Genomic DNA, 27667 nt, shown 5'->3' on the forward strand with positions numbered 1-27667 from the left:
CCGACATAATATCTCCTTTTACTTTATGGATACATTGTTAAACCCATAATCATCTGTCATTGCCTTCACATCCCTGTGAAACTGACATGATTGATACTGTTATTATTTTGGTGAAGAGAAAACTGATGCCCAGAGAGGTTAAAGACTTCTTCAAAAGTCAAGGAGTGAGTTGTCTGCAGAACTGGGAAGAGCAGGCAGGTCTTCTGGTATCTTTTGGAGTGCAGTTGTACTTCCCTCCCACCTAAGATCCGGTTCCACTGGGACCTTCCAGGCATAGGTTCTGAACTTGTGATGAGATCCCAGATAAACCTGAGAATCTATACAATAATCATAGCTTCATCAATTGCCTGTAGAGAGGCAAGCTGCATGCACTTTCATGGAGGAGATAAGTGGAAGCTTCTCTTGAATGCAAAGCCTAGGCATCCTCTAATCAAAGGTCATTAGTGTGAGACAGCACTAGGATTGAGCCCAGAATATATGGAGGCAACAGCTCCCTGAACCCAGAGCCACTCATGAAAGGGAAATCATAGGTTTGTGGCTAGTGAACACCTAAAGAAAACCGAGGGACACTGATGGGTTAGAATTATACCTATAATGTGTTTTGAAATGCATTGTAGAATTGGAAGGCACAGAGCAGGAGAGATGTCTTATCCAGAAGAAACCCAGGGTGGTTCCTAAACCTTGTACTTACTTTGACTTGCAATCCTCTCTCGAATTCTTCTTTTGCTTGCTTCCAAAGTTGTAGTTCCTTGGGGACAGAGAAGGAGCTCAATGATTTAACTTCCCACTCTACAGAAGTCAACATCTCAAAATATTATTACGTATTTACCAAGCTCTTGCTTTGAGTCAGGTAGATAAACTCACTTTGAAGTCTTTATTTCCTTTCAAATTCACAATAACATCATGACATGAGAGTATTTATAGTGAGTTGAGTGAGGAAAGTAAGGTTTGGAATCATTCATATTCTGCCTGAGGTTTCACTCATAGACAGAAAAGATATTTAGATTCTACCCCAGTCCCTTGACCCCAGTTAAACAAATAGGATGTGCTACTTTTCCAGAAAGTGGCAGCCAATTTTGGAACAATTTGCTTTATATCAATCATGTTAGCACACATTCTACACGTAATCTTACACAACACTTGCGACCCCATGAAATAGGTTTTATTTTGTCCTGGAGGAAAAGAAGAGCCTGAGTAGTTAAGTAATTTGCCCAAGTAGTTAAGTAGCTAAGTAGTTAAGAAACAGGGAGAAAACCTGAAGTCTCACCCAGGTCTATCTTATTCCAAAGCCAGAGTTTGAATACATAGTTAGTTCCTCTCCTAGAACAGGTACATGAAATATAGTAAATTATAGGGAAATCTTTTGCTCTAAGCTCTGCTTTCTATTATCAAGCCCCCATAAAACTGTTTATATTTTCTAAAATTTACCTACAACACATAAATCCAGAAAGATTAGAGCTGTAGACTTAGAAAATACTAATCCAGTCTTACTTGTGTATTTTATACAAGAGCTGAAATCCCATGCCAAGAGATGACAAATTCTGATGACAGAGCCCAGGTTTTCTGCCCAGCTTCACCTTCCTCCATGTGTGTGGACCTTCCTTCAAAGCCAGTATTTTCCCAGGGTTTCTAGGGTGATAGTTTCATCTTTACTACCTGCTTTAATAATCCAGTTGGATTTTTCTTGGTTTAGGATCAAAACTAATCTAAGGTACATAGTTTAAGAATTTTGCTCAGATAAATGAACGTAACTGCCCAATGTTGGGTTTCCTTCTTACTAAGCAAACCAATGGGTATTTAAAATGCTTTGGAGGTGGTTTTTCGGGAGAGATGCCGTGAGCCCAGAGGTTTCTGATGGATCATGAATCAGCACCTGGGACCCCCCCCAGGGCTCCTGGGAAAAGCCAGCCCTGACAGGGAGAATGCACTTCCGCAGAGCTCATTATCGCATCTTCTCCATGCATCTTAAAAGATAAAGATGCAAATCTTTTGGGATTTCATGGCAACTCCTTGTTAGTCTCAAAGCTCAACTGCGGCTTCTGCAGGGCAGGACCTGGTTCTTTTCATCACTGGTCCTCGTGTTCTGCTCTCCTGCAATGAGCGCTCTCAGGACTGGAACTCGGATGGGGATTGTGGTGGTGTTCTCTCTACATTGCACCCATCCTCGGTCCTACTGTCAGGTCCTATCTCAGAAGGTGAATCCTCACTGCTCTGGGTTTCATAAGGAAGAATGATTATTGGTCAGCAGGGAATGAGGTGTCCACTCACCTCATTTGCATCTACCTTGGGGAACTTGTTAGCTCACCTTCCTGGGAGATTCGTTCCATTGTCCACTCTCTCCGGCTATTCGAGTTCTCGTGGTGTTGATCCTGTGGCGTTCTTGTCTCCATAGTTCCATGCACTTCTCTTTAGTAACTTGCCTCAGGTGGGCTTTGGTCAGTCCTCTGCAGTCACTCCCAGGTCATGACTGGGTTCCTCCGAAGGGACACAATCTTCCTGATCATGCAGATGCTGCTCAGATGGTCTCTGGAAACTCTCACCATGTGGAAAAAGTCTTGCCGGCTTCAGTGACCTGTGATCACCATGCAGCGGTGTGCCAACCGTCATCAGTCTCCATCACAGCCAAAGCTCTGTGCCCTTGAGCAATGGTGGCTGCCACTTCTGTACAGCAGAGCTCACCAACAGAAAATCATAAAACTCAAGAGAGCAGATCCTGAGTCGTTAACTGTGAAATTATGTAAAAGCATGCTCTTTGTTTAACCTGGAAAAATCCTTCATACTTACTGGTTTTACCTATAACTAAAATGATTTTAACCCTTCACAATGAATGAGACATGACAACATGAATCATGAATCAGCACAGGGTACAGTCCATGTGAATATCATACACAATTCTCCTGTTTTTAACTTCAAAATGCTGTATGAAATCTATCACAACAATGTGACTGTGTTCAATAGCACTGAACAGTACACCTAAAATGGTTCACATGGTAAGCTTTTTATTGTGTTTATTTTACCATAATCAAAATAAACCAATGAAACACACATAAAAATTTTGTTTGAATTCATAACAACTCAGATTTTTGATACAGGAAAGTTCTGAGGACCAGATATTCAAAATCAGTATCACTGAGCTGAAAAAAAAAGAAGAGGGCGATGCTCCTTCCAGAAGCCCTGGGACAAATTGCTCCTTGTCACCTTCATCTTGAGGTGGCCACCAGCACTCCTGAGCTTATGTTTGGGTAAATCCTGATCTGTCCCCACTGCCACCTTGCTTTCCTCACTTTGCCTTCTTCAACTTCCATTCTCCTCTCTCTTTTTAAATGCTATGAAATTCACAAAACCTACAATTTACTCCCTTTGAATGTACAATGTGATGACATGTAGCCATTCACCCCGAGGTGCAGCTTCCTCTGTCTAATGAATTCCAAACATTTTCATTAACAACGCGATGGACACAGTTACACATTTAAACACCTCAGGTTGTAACTCTCCTGCCCCCTGCCCTCTGTCCAAGGTGATCACTAAACTGCTTTTGTGTGGATTCATCTATTCAGAACATTTTGTATTAAAAACAACCATAAAATAGGTGACGTTTTTGTCTAATTTCACTGGTTATGGTTTCAAGGCTCATCCCAACTGCAGCATTTATTGGTACTCATTTCCTTTATGATTGCATAATATTCCATTGCATGGATAGACCACATTTGTTCATTCATTCCTCAGATGATTGGATTTGCTTATACTTTTCAGCAAGTGTGAATAATCCTGTTATGACCATCATGTACAAATAAATTTGTGTATATAATTTCAAACTATTGAGGACATAATTAGGGGCTGAATGGTTGAGTCATACAGTAATTTAATTTTTTGAGGAACTGCCAAACTGTTTTCCACAGAAGCTGCACCATTGTACACCCCTATTAGCAATGCATGAGTTTCTCATTTATCCACATTTTTAACAACTCATGTGCCTCATTTTTTAATGAATCATTCTAGTAATTATAAAGTACTATTTCATTGGGGTTTTGATTTAAAATTCTATAGCAACTAAGGATGTAGCTTATTGGACATGAGCATATATTCTCTTTCTCTCTCTCTCTTTTCTTTTTTTTTTCTGTGTGTGTGTGTATGTGTGTGTGTGTGTATGTGTGTGTGTGTGTGTGCCTGTATGTGCGCTGTGGGCTCTGGCATGCTAGACAGGTACTGTACTGAGCTCCATCCCCAGCCTGTCCATCTGTGTCTATTCTTTAAAGAAATATTGATACAAGTCTTTTATCCATTTTTAATTGGGTGGAAGTTTTGTTGTTACTTTGTGGTGGTTCTTTATATATTGTAGACATTAATACCTTTCAGACATAAGATTTGTAAACAGTTTCCTTATTTTGTAGGCTGTCTTTGCAATGCTTGATGCCCACTGATGAACAAAAGTTCAAGTTTTGATAAAGTTCAAGATAACAGTTGTTAGTTTTCTTGGTTCTTATTCTTTAAAAAATGTTTTATCAGGGAATTATAGTTGTATAACAGTGGGACTCATTTGGATGTACTCATAAATGCATGTAACACAGTTTGCTCCATTTTACTCCCAGTACTTCCTCTCTTCCTCCCTCCCCCAATTGCCTTTCCTCACTCTATTGATCTTCCTTCTGTTTATTTCTTTTAAATTGATGCATTAGAGTTGTATGTAAAAATTAGAATGCATGGTGATATCTCCGTACATGCACATGGCATAATTTGATCAACTTCATTCTCATTCTTACCCTTTTCCTCCCCTTTTTCTCCCCTTGCTTTGTATTCTCTATGATTTTATGACTTTGGGAATACAATTACCTTTTCTTTTTTTTTACATTTTTTAATTTGTTGTTTTTATATGTACATGGCAATAGAGTATACTCTGACATATTGTACACACATGGAGTATAACTTATTCTAATTAGGATCCTATTCTTGTGGTGGTGCGTGATGTGGAGTTACCCTGGTCGTGTGTTCATATACAGGATAGGAGAGTTATATGCAATTAATTCTACTGCCCTTCCTACTCCTCTCCGGCTTCCCTTCCCTCCATTCCCCTTTTTCTAATCCAATGGACTTCTATTCTTCCCCTCCCTGACCTCCTTGTTGAGGGTTAGCATCCACATATCAGAGAGGACATTCTGACTTTGATTTGGGGGACTGGCTTATTTTACTCAGCATGATATTCTCCAGTTCTGTCCATTTACCAGCAAATGCCATAATTTCATTCTTTATGGCTGATTAATATTCCATTGTGTACATATACCACATTTTCTTTATTAATTCATGTGTTGAATGGCACCTAGGTTGGTTCAATAGCTTAGCTATTGTGAATTGAACTGCTATATACATTGATGTGGCTGTGTCACTGTAGTATGCTGATTTTAAGTCCTTTGGGTATAAACCAAAGAGTGGGATAACTGGGTTCAATGGTGTTTCCATTCCAAATTTTCTGAGGAAACTCCATACTGCTTTCCAAAGTGGTTGCACCAATTTGCCATGCCATCAGCAATGTGTGAGTGTACATTTTCTCCTACATCCTACCCAACATTTAATGTTACTTGTATTATTGATAATTGCCATTCTGACTGGAGTGAGATGAAATCTCAGTGTAGTTTTAAATTGGATTTCTCTAATTGTTAGAGGTGTTGAACATTTTTTTCATGTATTTGTTGACCATTCATATAATTACCTGTTTAACCACTTGATATGTTTATAAGCATTTCTCCATCCCATTTGGTGAAGTGCTCACCTCCAGCAAGTAAATATGGATTTCTACACATCCTGAGATCTCTTAAACTTTTCTGCTTAAAACAAACTGCCCTCCCAAAGCTGAAGCTATAATAAAATAAATAAGAATATGCAGTGGAGCTTTAGCAATATGATATTGCTATGACAGTCCTTCTCTGAACACTTAGCGATACTACATCTCCAGTAGTAGAGGTTATTGTAATAACATTGTTGAGGTTTCTTATCATTTTATGTTATATCCTAGAAACCTTTAATAAATCCAAAATTATGAATTTTACCCACGGTTTCTTCTAACAGTTTTGTGATTTTTAACTCTTTTATTTCAGTCCCTGATGTATTTTTTAGTTGATGTGATATTTCCACTTGTCCTAATGCTATTTGTTGATGAGAATGTTTTTCTCTGTTGTGTACACTTTTCACCCTTGTCAAAATTCAATTGACCATGGTCATATGATGTTTCATGACTCTTAATTCCATTCCCATGGGTTCACATAAGTCAGTGCTACATTGCAATGACTCTGGTGGTTGAGGAATACATTTTAATTTTGGAATATGTGTGTAGTCCTACTTTGTTTCTGTAAGATTATTTTGGCTGTTGATCATCTTTGAAATTCAATATGACATTTATATTGGCTTTTTTTTCTGGAAACAAGCCATTAGGATCTTGGTAGGGATTTCATTAAATCTATAGATACCTTCGGAAAGTGTTGCCATTTAAAATACTAACTCTTTCTGAGTGCCATGGCACATACCTATAATCCCAGGAGTTCAGGAGACTGAGACAGGAGGATCACAAGTTCAAAGCCAGCCTCGGCAATGGCAAGATACTAAACAACTCAGTGAGACTCTGTCTCTAAATAAAATACAAAATAGAGCTGGGGATGTGGCTCAGTGGTTGAGTGCCCTTGAATTCAATCCCAAGTACCAAAAAAAACGTAACTCTTAAAACCCATGAAAATTTAATTTTTCAGCAAGATATAAGTGTGTAACTTTTTGATTATATTCATTTCTTGATATTTGATTGATTTAGATGCTGCTATAAATGGGTTTATTTTCTAAATTTTCTTCTAAGATGACTTATTGCCAGCATATAGGAATGCCATTGAAATATGTTTGATAATCTTAAATCCTGTAACACTACTGATTAAGTCTATTAGGTAATATTTTTTGATACACACTTTTAGATTGTTGGTATATAAGATCATCTCATAAGAGGGTAGCACATAGCTTTTCTTCTTTCCAATTTGGTATCTTTTATTTTTCTTGCCTATTGATCCAGCTTGAACTTCTGGTACAATTTAGAACATAAGTAATGAAAGCAGGAATACTTGCATCTGATATTTTGAGGAAGTCTTCAGACTTTCACTTTGGATTAGGGTCTTAGCTGTGGTTTGTATCTGTTCTTTACAGTTTATGGACATTCACTTCGGCTCCTGGTTTTCTGAGTTGTTTTGTTGTTGTTGTTTTGTTTTGTTTTTTTGGTTTTGTTTGTGAAAGAAGTAAAACTTTGGCAATTGCTTACTCGGGATTCCAGAAATTATCTTGTTATTCCCTTCATTATATTAATTGGTTTATTACATGGCTTGATTTTTGTATATTAAAACACCTTCACATTCTTGGAATTAGAATTTCTCCTTCATGATTTATAGTTATGTAAATTTACGATGGATTTCTACTGTGGTTTTTAACATTTCTTCACTATAATAAATCGATGCATTGGTCTATAGTTTTATTTCACTAATATTTTGTCTAGGTTTATTATGAAGTTATGTTGACTACACAGAATGAGTGAGGCAGTGTTTCATATATATATATACATATATATGTATATATGAAATGAAACTTATTTTCAAACAACAGAAATTCATAGAAATGAAGAGTTAGATCAACTTTATTTGTAATCAACACAACTTAAAACAGCACTAATGCCCCTTAACTAGGGAATGCAAAAACCAATAAGTATAACAGTATGAATGCACCTTGGTTACTTTACACTAATTGAATGAACCAAAGATGGCATATCCTGAGAGTCTAGTCAAGAACATTCTTGCAAAGGCAAAACCAAATAGAAAAAGTTGATGATGTCTGCTATGACAACAGGTGGGAATTATGCTGACTCAAACGATTAAGAAAATTTATCATGGGTAATTGTGGTAGCGGTTGCATGAATGTACATTTGAAGAAAATTTTAAAGCTCTCCACTAAAAAGAATGCATATTGGTCTTTCAATTATATATTGAAAATTGAAATGAGAAATAGCAGATCATGCAATTACATGTGTGCACACTTAAAATATCCATCTTAATCCCACGGGTAGTTTAACTGTTTCTTTCTGTAAGAAAGTGAGATGTAGTAATGGGAGGACTTCCCAGGAGAGCTCTGTGTATGCAGTGTTCCCTGATAAGGTCTGACATAATTCCAGGTGTTTATTTTAGAGGGAGAGGATGGCATGCAGTGCCACTGTGGTCATTATTAATTCATCTGGGTATTATCATCTGTTAGTGCAAGAGGTTTTTCTTCCAACTCAAATGCTTGCTGTGACTATACAACCATGGTCCAGAAGACTACCCCAAGATTAAAATTATATTGATTGACTTTGAAATCATAACCACTAACCATGTTGTTTTAAAATTTTATTATTTGCTAACATACTACTGTGGATGACGTAGGAGACATAATATTATAATGTTTCTTTACAAATTAGGAAGAGTTGAGTCCTCCACAGACACAGGAAGAATGGATGGTATATTCAGGACCCAAATGCTTACTAGTCTTTCCTGTATGTGTCCCAGCCTTAGAGACCTCAGAATCCTTTGACCTGCAGGAGAGCTGCTCCAACAATATGTTTTTCCATGGAAGAATTTCTGGTTTCAAACTCTCTGCTCAGGACTATCATTTGTTTATCAAGAAGAAAACTATGCTCCTGTATTCAATATGTACTTATGGTGAAGAGTGTAATTCATTTTAAAATAGTGGGGCAGCTGGACCTTCTGTGAGTTACATGAGCATAGAAGTGGGGTTGCAAGCATTTTTCTAAACACTGAGGGGAAGCTACAATGTGAATATTAAAAGTTAATCAGGAAAGAGTCTAGTGCTATTTATAAAATGTAATCTTGTGACTTACTAAAATATTTTTTAAAGTATAGGTGAAACATGGAATGGATATTTGGTAATTTCTAGTTGTTCACTACCTGGTGGTCTTTCATTAAAGAGCACAAAGAGAGAGTGCAGTAACCCTTCTTTAATCAGAAAGGGACCTAATGAATTAATAAGATCCAAACTTCATTTTAACATTTTGCACATACTCTCCTGATCTCATTCCTATTATTACTAGCATATTTGCAATTACCAATAGGCATGTAGCTAAACTTAAGGGTTTTGATTGAAATTTCACTGAGTTTAAATATTGAAGCTTAAATTTTCCTCAGTCTACCTTTGGAATTGTAGTATATTACTTAACTTCACTTATTATGAGTTATCTTAATGATAAATCAAAATAATAATACCTACCTATACAAGGACACCAAGTTTCTATCAACTTTGTAGAACACTCTATGTTAAAAGTGTTCCGTATGTTAAGGCAGGGGCAAACATAAAGCCCTTGTGGGCTGGACTTGTGAAATGGCATAGTCAAGGAATAGGATAGAATAATAGGGAACAGCAGAGAATGGGTGAGCTTCCAAATTCCTCAAATTAAAATCCTGGTCCTAGTCTTCAACAAATGAAAATTTTTAAACTTGGAACTTTCCTGCCGCATATATCTGCAGGCTAAAGGTAACCTGTTTCCAAAAAAATGTTAATAAATAAATTGAACAAAAGGAAGGCTCACATGGAATTCCCAGAGCCTACAATCCTATGAACAGAATGTGCACAGAGGGTGCATAAAATCTCATTGACTTAGTGGACTAGTGAGACAAAGCAACTTGAGTGAGGTTTTCGGACAGCTAGCCTCCCTATGTCTGAAGCCCCCATGTTGGCATCCACTTTTCTCAAAACACAGAAAGATGAAAAATCCATCCTAGAAATAATAGCACAGATAGCACATTTCAGGTTTTGCTAAACACTCAGCATTTACTCATCTTTAATGTATTATTTCGATTTTCACAGTAGCACCTTGAGGTTAGGTCACTACTGCTGCGACCTGTGTAGTATCAACAAAGGATTCTTGAGTAGGGATGATGGGAGATGAAGAAAAAACACAGAGACAAAGAAGATACATAAATAATCACTAAAACCTGGGTCCATGTGGGAAAACTGTACTCTGATATAGGAGCAATAACTCAGAACTAGCTCAGCAAGTTTATTATATAAGGTCTCATAATCAGGAAGTTAAACTATAGGGGCATTGTAAATTGTTCAAGGCTTGTAAGTACTCAGAGGCTTCTTTGTTCAGATAAAAGTTACAAAGCAGCAGCTACCCTACTGTCGCAGTGCTAAGAATATTTTGCCATTATCCTCCTGTACCCAGGACACCCATTGCCCTGGGACGTCTGGTAACTGTTAGCATCAGAGCCAAGAATTAAAGCCAATAACATCCTCACCTTTGGCAAGGAATGTTTCCCAGGCTTGGCTTTGCCAACACTACAGAATCAGCTGATGACTGGAGGCTCATCCACTCTCACACACTACCATCTTAATTTTGCAGATAAAGAAAATCTAGTTCAGGAAAGTTAGGTTATAACAGTGATTTGTAGCTTGTAGATAGATGTGGGGTTGATGTGCACCTCTCCCAGAGACCAGCCCTGCACTGATGCTGTGTCCTTCCCCACCAGGACTGCCTCCATGGTTCCTGTTATCTCACCACCTCCACCATGTATACATCTCAGGAGACTGCTGCAAAATCCCAAACACTGAGCTTGGACCAATGGAGACAGTGTGTAATTGTCCATTGCAACTCACTTTAAGTTTAGTTTAGACCATTGAAATGATAACCATTATGTATGGGACCAAAGATTTCCAATTAATACTTCTATAAACACACATACATTACCCAACCTCTGATGTCACACAATCTAAATGAAATTAACAACTCTCCAACTTCACAAATGTATTGAGAAATCAGGGAATAGAGATATAGTGTCCAGAATCCAGGCAAGTTCCTGGCATATGAGTTACATAGAAGAGATCTTTGACTTCACCATGAAAGGAAAAATGGGAACTGATTGATTCATTAATTCCACTGTCATGTACCACTTACACTCGGCTCATGAACATGGTCCACATAGACTCCTCATTCAACATTCTGGAACCGTATAGATAATTAATACACTAAATTACATTGTTAGGCTCATGTTCTACTTATGAGAAATTTGAAGTACATAGTGTGGCTACAGTAATAAAGTAATGCACATGGTACATAGACATTCTGATCTCACTGCAGTCTTTACTATGTTCAGTGCCCCATTTTTGTTCCTCTTTGCTATGGGGCAACTCCTGATTTCCCCAGCAACATTGGAGAACAGAACAGAAGTGACCGAGTTCATCCTACTAGGACTCACCAGTGCCCCAGAATTACAAGTGGCCCTCTTTATCATGATCACCCTCATCTACCTCATCAATGTGGTTGGGAACCTGGGGATGATCATACTGATCCTCTTGGACTCTCGTCTCCACACTCCCATGTACTTTTTCCTGGGTAACCTGTCTCTGGCAGATTTCTGTTACTCCTCAGCTGTCACGCCCACAGTCATGGCTGGACTCATTCTAGAAAATTTCCTACAATTCCTGTGTAGATCAGGCCTTCTTGTTTGGAGCCTTTGGTGGTATGGAAAATTTATTCTTGGCCGCAATGGCCTATGACCGCTATGTTGCAGTGTGTAAGCCCTTGCACTACACCACCACCATGACAACACGTGTGTGTGCGCGTGTCTGGCTGCAGGCTGCTACCTGGGAGGTTTCCTGAATGTCTCCATCCATGTTGGGGAAACATTAAGTGTCTTCTTCTGTAAGTCCAACGTGGCCCATCACTTTTTCTGTGATATTCCAGCAGTCATGGCTCTGTCTTGCTCTGATAAGCATGTTAATGAGATGGTTCTCATTATCTTTTTGCTAGTTATCTTGGTATCCTACATGTTTATATTTATCACCATCCTAAGAATGCTCTCAGCTACAGGATACCAGAAGGTTTTGTCCACCTGTGCCTCTCACCTCACTGCAGTCTCCATTTTCTGTGGGACTGTTATCTTCATGTACTTACAGCCCAGCCCCAGTCACTCCATGGACACAGACAAAGTTGCCTCTGTGTTCTACACTATGGTCATCCCCATGCTGAACCCTGTGATCTACAGCCTCAGGAACAAGGAGGTCATGAGTGCTTTCAAAAAAAGTTATTGGAAGCACCATTTATTGAAGAAAATGATCCTTCTGCCATATGATCTTTGCACCTTTGTCTTGGTGCACAGGGCTTCCTCTCTGGTTCTCTGTTCTGTTCCATTGGTCTCTGTGTTAGTTGTTATGTGAATACTATGCTGCTTTGGTAATCATAACTTTGTAGTATATTTTCAAGTCAGAAATTCTGATGATGCCTCGGCTTGGTCCTTTTTTTTTCACCCCTCAGGATTGTTTTGCTATTCTATGTCTCTTATGGTTCCATGATATTTTATTTTTAAATTATAATTATCCATGCATGTTGATTGTACAAGTTAATAGCTTTGCTGTGACGTTTCCATAAAAGCCTGTGTTGTGCTCTAATTCTATCCCTACAACCCTCCCATACCCTTCCCTCTCTCCTGTCCTTTTTCTTTTCCCTCATAGTATCTTCAGATTGTCTGTTTTTTCTCTTAATTTACACATAAGAGAGAAAAAAAAGAGTGATACTTTTCTTTATGTGTCTGCCTTCTTTTGCTAACGTGATGACCACTGACAAATATGATTATAAAAAATATGTCTCAGAAATTATATTACACCCATTCATTGTTTTTAAGTTTTTATAATCTACTTGTAGACCACACTGAATTCAGTATTCTTCTATTTTTTTCTAATATCTTTGTACAACTCTGCAACTAAGAATGGGAATTGCTCTTTCTAAAAGCCCTATAAACTAAAGCCAGATAACTAGATGGAAATCACATGCCTGAAATTGTGTACCTCACAGAGAGTTCATCAAATGAAACTAGGGTTGTAGCTCCATGATGTAGTGCTGACCTCATATGTGAGTGTCCCTGATTTAATTTTTTAGTATTGGTTTGGGCAGGTTGGGGTTGGTCATCAAATCACCTACAACCATAACCAGAGATATCCAAACTATAAAATTGCTGGCTTCATGTTGCAGACAGCTTCTCCCAAGCCCATTAATACAGGACTTCATGTGGTAATGAGACTCTAATCTCCTTGTAATGCCTGTTTTTGATAATAATAACGCTGTAATAAAATTTCACAATCAACAGCTGAATGGGTACCTTGAAAGAACCTGAATTGAGAAATCCTTTGGTGTACATAGTGATACCTTTGAAAAAATCCACACAACCAACAGGAGTTCAGCCCTGCACAGAGGGAAAAATCTAACCACCTGCCATTTAGGGGAATGGGATTGTTGAACTTGATGTCTTGGAGAGTAAGTTGAAGGTTCACTGGGTGGCGGGTGGGGAAAGGAGAAACTATGCATAGAGAAGCAATCTGTGCCCCTTAGATTAGTTCAGATTGTCTAGCCTTTGTTGTATGTGCATATTAGTTAATATTGCTGAGTATTAAAGGATAATTCCTAATGCCTGAAGTTTGTCAGAAGTAGCAAAGTAGTCCCTTTATGAATATCCTTTTGTTAGTTTTTAGGAAGAACTGCCTTCTGGGAATGACCTTTGTTAATCTACCTCTTGGAGCTAGTCCTGAACTAAGTCACTGGAATGGTGAAGAGGGAGAAGAGGAAGGGTTTGGGGAATGCTTTTTGCTAATATCTCCACATCTGGAAGAGAGTTTTAGATCTATAACCATAGATCTATATGTGCATTTTTGGTAAAAGGCTTGTCTTTATTGTGCACATTTTATTTCAAAACATCTAAACTTTATAGGTGTCCTCAGGTGATAGGGAAACAAAAAGTAGAGCTAGTGAATTAGCCAACTTGTAAACATCTCTTTGTTACAATTGATAGAAAACACACATCTTGGACGTGGAATTGCTTTATCTATGAGTAGTGTGTATCAGGACATTAGGCTGAAAGCAGAGGGTCACAGAAAAGCACACAGGGTAATATAGAAGCCAGGGCTCAAGGATTTAGATTTTGATGGGAGCCATTGGTGTATGTGTGTCTTCTGGCTGCACTGTAGGAATACTTTAATTCACTGGGAACATACTTTCTTGCTAATGTTTTAGTAGTAGAACTCTGGTAATAAAAGAAGCTTGGTGTGTTCTGTTGCTTTGTCCCATTTTAAATTGAGCATTAAGGGAATGCATTATTTTAGTTGTAACTCTGCCAATATGTCTATCTAGAGGCCTGTGGCCATTTCTGTCTTCAGTGAAATTCTTGTCCCCAAGAGAGGATAACAGATTGAGTGGGTGTAGTGTATTCTTGGTTATCGAAAATACTCACGTAGCTTTGGGATTCTGAATCGGTGAATATTTATGATGTGTAGAAAAGCATGATACACACTACAATCTCCATCACACAAAATGGGGTGTTGTGTATGTATGTGCACAACCTAGAGGGACCCGTCCAACTAAGCTGCTTGTGACTGGATGACTTTGTTCTTTGCTTATGTTTTTGTTTTTCCTGTAACACACACACACTAACTTTTAAAATAAAATAAAAGCTATTTTAAAGGAAAAGAAAAGAAAAGAAACCTAACCACAGAATGGTTGGCCCACATTACTTTCAGAGACAGTTCTTGATCAACAAAGGGGGAATGCTGGTAATCATATATACATACATTTTAAAATGCTATTGCTTTTCCCCCATTTTTACTATACTCTGGCTTATTTTATCCTTTTGTAAAGTGAAATGTGAAAAGGTACATTCTATAAAATAACTCTAGTTCTTAAATTAATTCATTTAAAATTTAGTTCTATTTATCTCAAAAAAATTTGTTGACCATAACAGCATATACTTTCACTTAAAACCATACCACCTTTTAAATCTCAAATTAGGACCCTTAGAACAGTTACTCAACTAAAGGGGGAAAAAAAAGGTAAGAGGAAAGAAGAGTAGACAAACGGGATTGAGAAGGAGGAAAGAGGGACAGGAAAAGGGAAGAACAGGGGAATGAATCTGACTGAACTTTCGTAGGTGCATGCGAGGATGTGGCCCAGGGAATCCCCACATCAGGTGTATCCACAAGACACTAATTTACAAAACCCTTGCAATAAATTACAAAAAAAATCTATAGAGTAGAAGTAGGGAGGCAGGAGGAAAGAGAAGGGTAGAAAGGAGAAGCACTGGGGACTGGGTTACAGCAAATTATATTCCGTGCTTTTGTATCCTAATGTCTTATGTAACTAAAAAGAATAATTTTTAAAAAGAGTAAAAAGTTCTGTGTGCTGTCCACAGTAGGGTGAATGTAGATATCAGATATCAGTTATATACTCAATAAACCAGAAAGATAGATTTGGAATGTTTTCATCATAAGAAAACCATAAATGTTTGAAATAGATGTGTTTAATCCAATGTAAACACTATGTAATACATACATTCATTGAAACATCACATGACATCCCATCAACATGCAAAATTTTGTGTTCTTATGTGTCAGTTAAAAATAAATTTAATTAACAAAAAAAAGTTAAAAAAAGAAAAAAGGTAATAACAGTTTTAAATTTATAGTCTAGTACTGCAATTAATTATTTTATTTATTAAATTGATTTTATTCTGTGACATATATAAGATTTATATACATACTATATAAGTAAATTAATATAGCATATTACATATTATATAAAATATAATATGCAGAAGCAATCTCCATCAAATCATCAATCTCGTGGAAGATGGTGGAATAGAACTACCTTCATGTGACTGCAAGAGAGAAGAATTGGGGTAACAAAGAATTTATATTCTGAGGAAAGTGAGAGAGGAAGAACTCTGAGAACCAATAAAGAAAAGTGATGGAAAACCTAAACAGCACAGAGAATCAGAAAGGCAACACAGAAAAGAGCAAAGCAATTCACAAGTTCCACCCTGGCTCAAGCCAATTAGGGACCAAAGTGCCGCAGAGATCAGAAAGTCCCTGCTGCCTTGCCTGGGTGGGAGATGGCCGTGCAGGAGGGCTGTGACTTAGGGAGTGTCTGAACAAACCTGCCAAGAGGATGATGCAGTGGGGAGCACAGCTGTGGTGGAGGAGAGGGGAGGGGAGGCACAATGCTGATCCTGCCACTGTGACAAGATGTGTCACTGTCATGGAAACAACCTATTAGGGCCAGGCCTGAAGGCACCAAGACTGAGCCTAGAAAATCCCGTGTTTCCAGTGATTCCCCCTCCAGCACAGAACTCATTCTGGGGATATTCTGTGGATTGCACCTCAGCCATGCTGTTGGGTACCCTGGACTGGAAACCTCTGGACTGGATGTATACATACCTGCCTGGAGCAGCCCACATACTGCCAGAATTTGCCTTGTCAACAAGAAAGGCTGGCAGTGGCCCCAACAGTGACTGGGTGTACACACTGAAAACCTCAGGGGAGAATCCAGCCCTGGCCTGGTCAACATCCTTTTAATCTCTCTGACAATAAATGTGGGATGCAGCATGCTTTCTGCACCAAATATTTGGCATCAGCCTCCTCACAGGAATCTCAACAGCTGTGACCCCTTTTCTCAGAGGTACCTGGGAGATTCCAACCAAAGACCTGTAGACAAGTGTCTGCAAATACCTGGCCTCGGAGGAATCCTTGAATTTTTTTTGTCCATCGTATCTATCCAGAATCAATAAAAATGGTTTGATTATTTGGATGAGTGTAGCAAGAACAACAACACAGGGTCTTTTTAATTTGTTTTGTTGAAATTTGGACAAGGAATATCAGATTGGACTTTTAAAATCCTTGAGGCTAGAAAGCCAAACCAAGGCAGACTTTATATTTTTACCTGTTGTACTTAGTATCTTGAGATTCCTGAGCCTGCCAGGAAGTAACAATCCTACTTACTCATCAAATCTAGAGAAACTTGGAGCCAGGGATTTTAAGGTTGTTTTGTATGTTTGGTTGGTTGGTTTTGGTACTAGAGATTGAACCCAAGGGTGCTTAACCACTGAGCCACAGCCTTGTTTGTAGAAGCAGGGTCTCACTAAGTTTCTTAGGGACTTTCTAAGTTGCTGAGGCTAGCTTGAAACTCGCAATCCTTCTGCCTTAGCCTTCTGAGCCTCTGGGAATACAGCCGTATGCCACCACAACCAGCTTATGTACATTTTTAAGTATGACAATGACTTCAATTATATCCACAACAAGGAGAAAAAGCATTCTCATTGAATTTATGTAAATGGCTACATTGTCGTTATATAAAGATAATTGTAAATAATTGATGAATTTTTGGAATGATCAGATAGGAATGAAAAAGTAAATATTTTATGTATAACTTTTATGAACTAATAAAAATACTGAAAGAATTTAAGAGTAAAATTTTTATTTATACAAGTTTACTTTATCAAATTGCTATGTTTTAAATTTTTTTTAAAAAAGTTTTGCTTTATTTCTTAAATAAACCATAGTTTCCAGTTAAAAAAAAAAAGCCACCAAATCTACAGCCAACTAATTTTCCACAAAGGTGCTAAGAGTACTCGCTGGAAAGAGAGCTTTCTCAATAGCGGTACTGAGGAAATCAGATGTCCACATGCAGAATGAAGCTAGACCCCTGTCTCTAGCCAGTTAACAAAAATCAACTCAAAAGGATTAAAGACTTCTGTGTAAGATCCAAAACTTTGGAACTACAGGAAAAATGCAAAGGGGGAAACACTTCCAGACATTGGAATTGGTAAGGATATTTTTGGTCAAGATTCCCAAAGAATAGGAAAGCAAAGGAAAAATAGATCAAAGTATATATATATATACACATCTTTAAGGGTTTAACCTAGAGCACGTTTTGCCTTCTGAACAACCTGTGTAAATGCATTCTTAACTTCTTTGTTCCTCAGGCTGTAGACCACAGGGTTCAGCATGGGGATGACCATGGTGTAGAACACAGATGTGAATTTGTCAGTGTCCATGGAGTGACTGGAGCTGGGCTTTAAGTACATGATGATGATGGTCCCATAAAATGTGGAGACTGCAACCAAGTGAGCAGCACAGGTGGACAAAGCCTTCTTGTACCCCTCACCTGAGCGCATCTTCAAAATGGTGATAAACAAGTACAAGTAGGAAATCAAGATGATAAGAAGTGCAAAAACGATATGAAAACTTGACATAAGAACAAGAACCAGTTCACGCATCTGTTTATTAGAGCAAGCCAGAATCCTGACTGCGGGAATGTCACAGAAGAAGTGATGGACCACGTTGGACATACAGAAAGAGAGGCAGAAGGTGTCTCCAATTTGCAGAGAAGCATTTAAAAAACCAAAGACGTAGCATCCTGTGGCCAGACGAGAGCACACAGTGTTTGTCATGATGGTGGAGTAATGCAGGGGCTTACACACGGCTGCGTAGCGGTCATAGGCCATTGAAGCCAAGAGGTAGTTGTCCACTGTGGCAAAGAATACAAAAAAGAACATCTGAGAAGCACATGAACTATAGGATATCATCTTGTTTCCTGTGAGGAGCCCAGCCATGACCTTGGGAGTGACAGTTGAGGAGGAACCAAAGTCCACCAGAGACAGGTGACTGAGGAAAAAGTACATGGGGGTGTGGAGGCGGGAGTCCAACATGATCAGCAGGATCATCCCCAGGTTCCCCACCAGAGTGACGAGGTAGATAAGTGTGAAAACCGTAAAAAGAGGCACCTGAAGTTCTGGGGCACTGGTTACTCCCAGCAGGATGAATTCACTCACTCCTGTGATGTTCTTCATAGCCGTTGTTTTAGAATCACAAGATGCTCTATGATAAAGAGAAGTGAAGGAACACAGTGAGGAACAAAAAAAAAAAAGAGTTGCACAGAAATTGAAATGAATAAGCATTATTTTACTTTAGTAATAATTGACTCTTCAACATTCTCCAGATTGAAAGCATTGATTGGTATGGCAACACGATTCCACAGATCAACTTTATCCATGCACTGTTGAATCTGGAGCGCCTTCATGGATCACCTTTACAACTTCTTAATTTAGTATATGAGTAAACTGAATTATAGGAAATAATAAGTGGTCCAAGGTCACCAGTTTGGAATGAATTCACCTTCCCAATAAGATGTTTGAGTTTACTAAGAGCTTTAAGGCCAGGCATATTAAAAGTATATATCAATTTAACCCTATCTTTAACACCATAAAGTTGACTAATTGTATGTCCACCCATATATCAAGCAACAAAGAGTTTGAATAAGCTTTTAAAGGTATTCACAGAGAGAACAAAACTCTAGGCAATTTATCAGTGATTTTCACCCTAAACAATATTTATGAATTTGAATTTATTTTGCATTCATTCCATTTAAAAATCATCATTATATCCATTGTACTTAACTCAGTGCTTCAAGTTGCATGAAATGTAATTCACAAATGTATGCACAGTAGGTTCAGAGGGAGAAATGCATCATTAGAAGTTGCAACCGACCACAGCAATTCTGAAGAGAAGGTATAGTGTTAGATGTCTTAATATTCCCTTATCAATCCTTCCATTCACCCCTTGAGAGACGCAGGTCTTCACCTAATATCAGTGAATCTCATTTTATCCATCCCTAAACAAAGATGCCATTGGAGCTGCCTCAGGGATTATCCTGAGAGTTGAGTGAGATAGTGAAGGAAATGCAGCCCAATGTGGTGTTAATGAAAAACCTGACAAGTGACAGTGATGATGTCGTGGTTAGAACAGGAGGAGATCTCTATGCTAGTTTGGAGGAGTGGGGAGAGAAAGAGCACCCAAGGATTCGAGGTGTGTGTGAGTCTTGTAAACAGTAGCCTTGCTCCTGGGTTGACCTTCCCCACTGTCCTCTCAGATCTTCAGCATCTTGCAGTCTTTCTTCATCAGTTCTGCCTCTCTCATGTGGGGGACTGTGAAATCCATTCCTGATGAGCAGCCTGGGGTCTTAAGTCATCTTGAGTTAATTGCTCCCTTGAAATCCACATTTAGCTTGTGTTCAAGGACTCCATTCTATCTTAGATGCTTTCTTACTGTTTTTACTGCCAACATGTATGTACCTGTTATCACAGGTATTCAGGGTTGAAAGTTCATGAATCCGGAGACTAACTCTAGTTTGCAAATCTATTTATTTGCAAGCACAGTGTTTTAAATATATTTCTTTGAATCTGAAGAATTTGAAAGGACACCCATTCTCTGATAACCACTATTTTCTGCTATCTTCCTCCTGGCTCCTCCACATTTCACATGTCTGACCTTAAATCAGGTGAGTCTGCAAATACCTCACCCACATAATGTAAAGTACAGTGCTTGTTGCTTCGATTTCTTTAGCACCGGCTCTGTTTTATGAGGATCAGTGTTCTCCCTGGGCTGGTTCAGGTAATCCAGGACATTCTCACCATCTCAATGTTCTTAACCTAATCATGCATGTACTGGAATGTCTGCCACGTAAGGCAGCTCAAAATAGTATGTGGCAGGTACATTGTGTGTAGTATTAGAGATGATGGAAGTTGAGAAGTCTTCCCAGACTATCTGATTCCTCATTTTTGTATGTCCATAAATAGTGGTGCATAAAGAGGTATTGTAAAGTTCACCTCTCTACAATTAATTTATCTCCCCCATCACAATTCCCTGGGTTAGAAACAGCTCGTATTTAGTGCTTACTTGCCAGTTGGTCTTAGAAATAGAAAACAAAAGAGGGAGGGTCCCGGAAAGATACAGTAGAGGTAGATATACGGTAGATATACAGTGTATATCTACACACACACACACACTCACACTCACATACAAATACACAATCTCATTTTCAAATAAAAAAATGAAGAATTAAAGAAGCTATGTGCCTTCTCCTGTGCTACATCCAGCATGAGATCTACTCAGGATCTCAGGATCTGTGCCTTTTATCATTGCATTATCAGTATTTCTAAGTGAGAAAGTAATGAAAGGGTGAGATTATGAAGAAATTAAATTGAAAACAGAGTAAAGATCTTGGTAATTTGAGGATGAGTATTCTAGAGTCTGAATAAATACCAGTTCACTCTGTTTTGGTAAGCTATCCCTTTAACGACAGGTCCAAACATAGAAACCAGATGAATTACCATGTACTCATTCGAAGCAGGATTTTGCTCATTCTTTTCAGGAAGGCAGCACACCATCTCATAAACATCCTGGTATACTCTGATGGCTTAAGAACTTTTGTATTTAGATTCCAGAATCATTTCAATATTTCAGGGAAAAAAAGTTCAAATAGCCATATCGGAGCTCTAAAACTCATAGAAGATGTAGCTGAACCATACATTGCTTCTGCATCCATTACATTTTTCACTAAGTTGTTTCTTGACTACAGAAGCTTACCTTGCTCCTTGAAAAGATGGAAAAGATGATCCTGAATCATAAGTCTGGTACCAAAAATTCAACCTTGAAAGAATGTATGAACAATTTTGGAGAAACTCCTTCCTAAGTATTAGTCAAATGTCTCAAGTTTCCTGGGGCATGAAGAAATGGAGGTGAGATCATTAACACAGAGAGGAAGCCTGGCTTTGAGTCTTGCGTCTACTGTACATTTTTCTGTGTAATTGGGAGAGTTATGGACCTGTGGCCAGGCTCAATTTCCTCATTTGTGAAATAGAAATAATAAAATTATCCTCCCTGCGTATTTCCCAGAATAGTCCCTTTAAAGAGGAGATAAGGGTAGATCTAGTAAAATCAAAACCAACCAAACAAACAAAAAACCTTAGTAAGTGTTGATTCTCTCAACATGAATCCATGTGAAGTTTATCTGGGGTGTTCGACTAGCTATGTTGACAGACTCACTGAAAACACTCTGTTTGAAGGAACACTGCCATCCATCAAAATAAAGCATGACAAGGAGGCTCTGCTCAGACTTTGGTCCCTTTGAAAGTAATGTCATGATCAGACTATGTCATGATGGAGTCATGAAGAGACTCCAGAGCTCCATATATAGGAATCAGGAGAAAACCATACTGCTTGGCGCTCTCCAGGGAACAGGCTCCCTTTGAGGGTAATCATTCCTCTCCACCCCATTTACCCAGTGAAGAAGCAAATGAACAGTGCACATAAATGTAGTTTGAGGTGCTTAGTAGCACAGAAATGCTTTTGATACTTGGTATCATTTCTTCCCACCCCATCCCCACTCCTCCATTTTTTAAGGTGTTACTTACATATGTGAACAATAAATTTCACTGATTTTAAATTATTGTGGCTATTGATATTCATAAAATACTTCTAAAACCTTATTTTTTTAATCTGTCATTTTTAATTCATTTTCTTTTCACCATTTCTATTTAGTTCTCATAACTCCATGATGGCTACTGAAGTTTTTAGCTGATGAATCTATTGTATCTCTGGTTTTTTTCCTTGAGATCAACTGACAAATATGATCTCAGGATCACAGAGATAAAAAGTAGTCTTCATACCAAAAAATGTAGCTTACTATTTTGTTTGGATCTGTAGGCATGTAGACTTTTCTTATTCCCTGAATTACCCTGCAGTAGCAGACAGTGTTGCTCTATCCATGTCCCCATGGAACTCATTGTCCCTGTGCTGGCCAGCGCTTATTAGGACAAAGAGTCTGCATCTTTAGAATGGGGGATAATTTTGCTCTAAGAGTCTGCTCAGCTCATTTGCAGAATGTTTAATTTCCCTAGTGGCAGCCACCAGATAGGAGTAAAGCAATGAATACCCCAGATTTCACAACTTTCAGGTAGTATAACCCTGAGCCATGTCTTCTAGAGTCTTCTAGTGGCTCCAAGGTTCCAGGTATGATTTTCCCCCATTGTTCACATTTATTATCTGCTCACTAATGAAATCCTGAATTTGTGTCTGTATTAATCAGGCTTCTCTAGAGGAACAGAATCAACAGGATGCATATAGTATTATCAAAGAAAGGAGATTTATTAGGTTGGCTTTGCAGTCAGAAGCTGGATAGCCGGAGAATCCCACAATGGCCACGTGCAATTTGCAGTGCTGGGGGACTAGTAGTTACTCAGTGCAAGCGGTGGAGCCTCAGAAGCAGGACAAATGATGTCTCCCAGTTCTACACTGAAGGCTTGGGAGCTCCCTAGGGAAAAGCTCATCAGAGTCTGTGTGCAAGGAGTGAATGAGCTCGTGTCTGATGTCCTTGGCGGATGGCAGCAGCAATCCCAGCACCGACTCAGGAAGAATCGAGTTTGCGTCTGTTGGCATCTTCCTTCTTCCACCCTTTGTTCCCTCCAGGCCTCCACTGTGTGCCACCCACATTTAGGGTGGTTCTGTCCCATCACTTGGCTGCCCCATATGACAATCAGTTCTGAAAACACCTTCACCCCTTCATCATGGGACCCAGGAATCTTTTAATCTTCAGCATCTCTTAGTCCAATCAAGTTGGCCATCCAGGTTAACCATGGCAGAGTCCTTCCCTCCTGTTACTCCCTGTCCTTCTGCTTTATGAGTGTTTCCTGCTATTAACTCCTAAGCACATGATTTCAAATTACTGATTTGGGTCTGATCTGGGGGAACCTACTCTAACACAGATCCCAAGACTATGGGTCTCTTCTTTAAACAGGCAGATCCTCTACCATTAACCTTGGAACCTAGAGTAATACGGGACACAAGAGACCCTTGCCTCAGATAAGCAAGATCAAATCAAAGGAGAAAAGTTGAAGAAGAAAACATATCCATGCTCATTCTTCTTTCAAATTCCCCAATCAGATAAATTGCCTTTCTCTCCTCTGCTGGAAACCTCCACTGTACTCCTATACCTGTGGCTTACAAACTAACTTTTGAGTTTTATGTAACTCAAAGGGTTTAATTTTCCCCTTATGCTCCAATAGCAGTGGCTCGGGGTATCGGAATGTGGATTAGCACTTATTTCCCCACAGTCTTAGTGCTGGCTGCAGACATCCATGTCTTTTGACAGAACAATGATATGAGGCCAATGATTATTATTTTGCATTTTCATTGTCCACCTTCTCAAAATCTTTTCCTTGTTCCTGTTTTTTCTGCTTTTATGAAAATGTGATCCAATAGAGGATTTTTTAAAATATATTCCCTCACAAATTTGTATGGTCCTTCAAACATAGAACTGAGCCAGTTCTTTATTTGATAAATTCTCACTTAATTTCTATTTCAGCACTTATTTCCCCATGTTCTCTCTATTCTTTGTGGAGCTCATACAACATAGGGAGTTTTTCAATCTATCCTGTCACTTTAACCTATTTTTGTTTTAGTTATACTAAGAATACTTGAAATCTGTCTTTAGCAAGTTTTTAAATGCACAATACATTATTGTTAACTTTGGACCCATCATTGTACATCAAATCTCAAGGACTTGTTCATCTTGAAAAACTGATGCTTTGTACTCATTAAATAGCAACTCATTTTCCTCTTCCTCAACCCCCCAAAACTACCATCCTATACTCTGTTTCTTTGATTTTGGTTATTTTCAATACTTCTTATAACTAGATTCACACCATAGTTTTCTTCTGTCCCTGTATTATTTCACTAAATACAACACTTTCTAGACTCACTCCTATCTAGACTCACATATACGAATTTTCTCCTTTACAATGATTGAAGAGTATTCCATTGTATGTATATGCCACATTTTCTTTATGCACCTAACTGTTGATGGACATTTATGCTATTTCCATAACTTCACCTTTGCATATAGGGATAGAAGAGACAGGAGGATCTGAATATTTCTTTGAGATCCTGATTTCAATTCATTTGGCTATACACCCCAAAGGAGGATTGCTGGATCAAATGGTAATTTTGTTTCTGATAATTGGAATTTTCATATTGTTTTACATAGTAGCTACAACTTTCATTCCCACTTAGAGGGCTCAAGAGTTCAGGGATTTCCCCACACACTTACTAATACTAATTTTCTTTAGTTGGTTTGTAATTATTGTTATTTATAATAACCACCCATGGGTGTAAGGTGCTATTTCTTTTTTATTTAAGAGAGAGTGAGAGAGACAGAGATAGAGAGAGAAGAGAATTTTTTAATATATATATATATATATATATATATATATATATATATATATATTTAGTTTTCGGAGGACACAACATCTTTGTTTGTATGTGGTGCTGAGGATTGAACCCGGGCCGCACGCATGCCAGGCGAGCGCGCTACCGCTTGAGCCACATCACCAACCCAAAGGTGCTATTTCATTTGTATTAAGTATATGTTTAATCTTCAATCTGTTTTTGTATTGATTTGTGTTGATTTTTCTCTATGATGTAAAATTACAATCCAATTTGTTATTTCACATATTAATATACAGTTTTGCCAGCACAACTTGTGGAAGAGACTATATCTTACCTGTTGTCCATTCTTGGCACCCTCATATGGTTTTATTTCTGGGATCTCTATTCTATTTTATTGTGCTATGTGTCTGTTTTTATGTCAGCACCATACGGTTTTACTTACTGTCATATCACAATATTTTTTTTTACTTCTTTACTTCTTTATTTCTTTTTTATTAATTAATTTATTTATTTTAATTACATATATATGATAGCAGAATTCATTTTGATTCATTTTACACAATAGCAGCACAATGATGCAGCATCGAACCATATGTGCAGTCATATATGTACCTAGGGTAACAATGTCTATCTCATTCCACTATCTTTCCTGGCCCCATACCCTTTTCCCATCCTTCCCTTTCCTTTGCCCAATCAAAGTTCCTCCATTTTTCCCATGCCTTCCCCCATTATGTATTCACATCCACTTATCAGAAAAAACATTCGGACTTTGTTTTTTGGGAATTGGCTTACTTCACTTAGCATGATATACTCCAACTTCATCCATTTACTTGAAAATGCCATAATTTTTTTGTCTTTTAATATTCCATTGTGTATATATACCAGTTTCTTTATCCATTCATCTATTTAAGGGCATCAAAGTTGTTTCCACAGTTTAACTATTGTAAGCTGAGCTGCTATAAAGTTGATGTGACTGTGTAACTATGTATGATGATTTTAAGACTTTGGGTTATAGACTGGGTCAAATGGTGGTTCCATTCCAAGTTTTCTAAGGAATCTCCATATGCTTTCCAGATTGGTTGCACCAATTTGTAGCCCCACCAGCAGTGTATTAGTGTGCCTTCCCACATCCTCTCCAACATTTATTGCTGTCTGTATTCTTGATAACTGCCACTCTGACTGGCATAAAATTAAATCTTAGAGTAGTTTTTATTTTCATTTCTCTAATTACTAGAGATGTTGAACATTTTTTCATATATTTGTTGATCGAATATATATTTTCTTCTGAGAAGTGTCCATTCAGCTCCTTAGCCCACTTATTGATTGGGTTGTTTGTTTTGTGGTGTTAAGTGTTTTGAGTCCTTGATATGTCCTGGATATTAGTGTTCTCTCTGACATGGCTTAATGCAATAAAGAATACCAGACACCAGAAAAGCTGAAATGAGTACAAAAGACATAAAACAGGCCACCGTGGCAGCATAGTCAGCTCATCACTCTGGCTGGGAACTTGGGCATGATCCTGTTGATCCTGCTGGACTCCCGTCTCCACACTCCCATGTACTTTCTCCTCAGTCACCTGTCTCTGGTGGACTGCGTTTATTCTTCAGCTGTCACTCCCAAGGTCATGGCGGGGTTTCTCACAGGAGATAAGATCATTTCCTACCATGCTTGTGCAGCCCAGATGTTCTTTGCAGCCTTTGTCACTGTTGAGAGTTTCCTGCTGGCCTCGATGGCCTTGGATCGCCATGCAGCTGTCTGTAAGCCCCTGCACTACACCACCACCATGACGAGCACTGTGTGTGTCCTGATGGTCACCACCTCCTATGCCTGTGGGCTTCTGCAGGCTTCTGTACATGTAGCCTTCACGTTCCATCTCTCCTTCTGTCGTTCCAATGTGGTCAATCACTTTTTCTGTGACATTCCCCCACTTCTGGCTCTTTCTTGCTCTAATATCTACACAAACGAGATTGTGCTTTTCACTTTGGCAGCATTTGATACTTTTTTCACACTTTTGTTAATTTTGAGCTCTTACCTGTTCATTTTGGTTGCTATCCTGAGTTTGCATTCGTCTGAGGGGCAGAAGAAGGCCTTCTCCACCTGTGGGTCCCACCTCACAGCTGTTTCCATCTTCTATGGAACCATCGTCTTCATGTACTTACAGCCAAATTCCAGTCACTCCATGGACACAGATAAAATCGCGTCTGTGTTCTACATGATGATCATCCCCATGCTGAACCCCCTGGTCTACAGCTTGAGGAACAAAGAGGTCAACAGTGCATTCAGGAAGGTTGTTGGAAAAGCAAAGTCTTCACTAGGCTTAGTCTGTTGATTGTGTATTGCTTGCAAAAAAATTAAAACATTCATTGGGCATCTAGTGTTTAATAATATTATGTAATTACAATTATTTCTTTTCTTTCATTTCTCTGAACTGTTCTTTAACAATGTGAATTTTTCTCTTCATGATTTGGAAATATACTTAGGTTTTAGGAAAATCTACATGTCTTTTTTCAGAAATAAGATGCCGCTCCCAGTTTAAGAGCCAGATTCTAATCCTAGATACAATAGGATCCCTCATTATAACACACCATTAGAATGAAGTCCTTTGCATGTAATCTTCATATGTACATGATATCAGGCTTATATTTTTAAGTCTTAAAATGCAAAATAACATTATGATTCACATATACAGCATAGAGCCATAGTTCAGATGTTTGTGCACCCAAGAATCACCTTGTAAGATTGTCATCGTACAAAATACCAGGATATAATTCAAAATAAT

General features: G+C 38.4%; 2 protein-coding genes across 2 annotated transcripts; one reads left to right on the forward strand and one right to left on the reverse strand.

Annotated features, from left to right (window-relative positions):
• Positions 1 to 17668: 17668 nt before the first annotated feature.
• LOC101965846 (olfactory receptor 5B17) lies at positions 17669 to 19019 on the reverse strand. Its single transcript, XM_005331572.2, has one exon. It carries the CDS (start codon positions 18780 to 18782, stop codon positions 17739 to 17741), a length of 1044 nt encoding a protein of 347 aa, XP_005331629.2. The 5' UTR covers positions 18783 to 19019; the 3' UTR covers positions 17669 to 17738.
• A 543-nt stretch (positions 19020 to 19562) lies between these two features.
• On the forward strand, positions 19563 to 27217 carry LOC101972972 (olfactory receptor 5B12). The gene is made up of 2 exons (XM_005331671.2): positions 19563 to 19711; positions 26353 to 27217. The coding sequence occupies exons 1-2, from the start codon at positions 19563 to 19565 to the stop codon at positions 27215 to 27217; spliced, it is 1014 nt and encodes a 337-aa protein (XP_005331728.2).
• The last annotated feature ends 450 nt before the right edge of the window (positions 27218 to 27667 follow it).

Source organism: Ictidomys tridecemlineatus, chromosome 4 (assembly GCF_052094955.1).
Source record: "Ictidomys tridecemlineatus isolate mIctTri1 chromosome 4, mIctTri1.hap1, whole genome shotgun sequence".
Taxonomy (NCBI): domain Eukaryota; kingdom Metazoa; phylum Chordata; class Mammalia; order Rodentia; family Sciuridae; genus Ictidomys; species Ictidomys tridecemlineatus.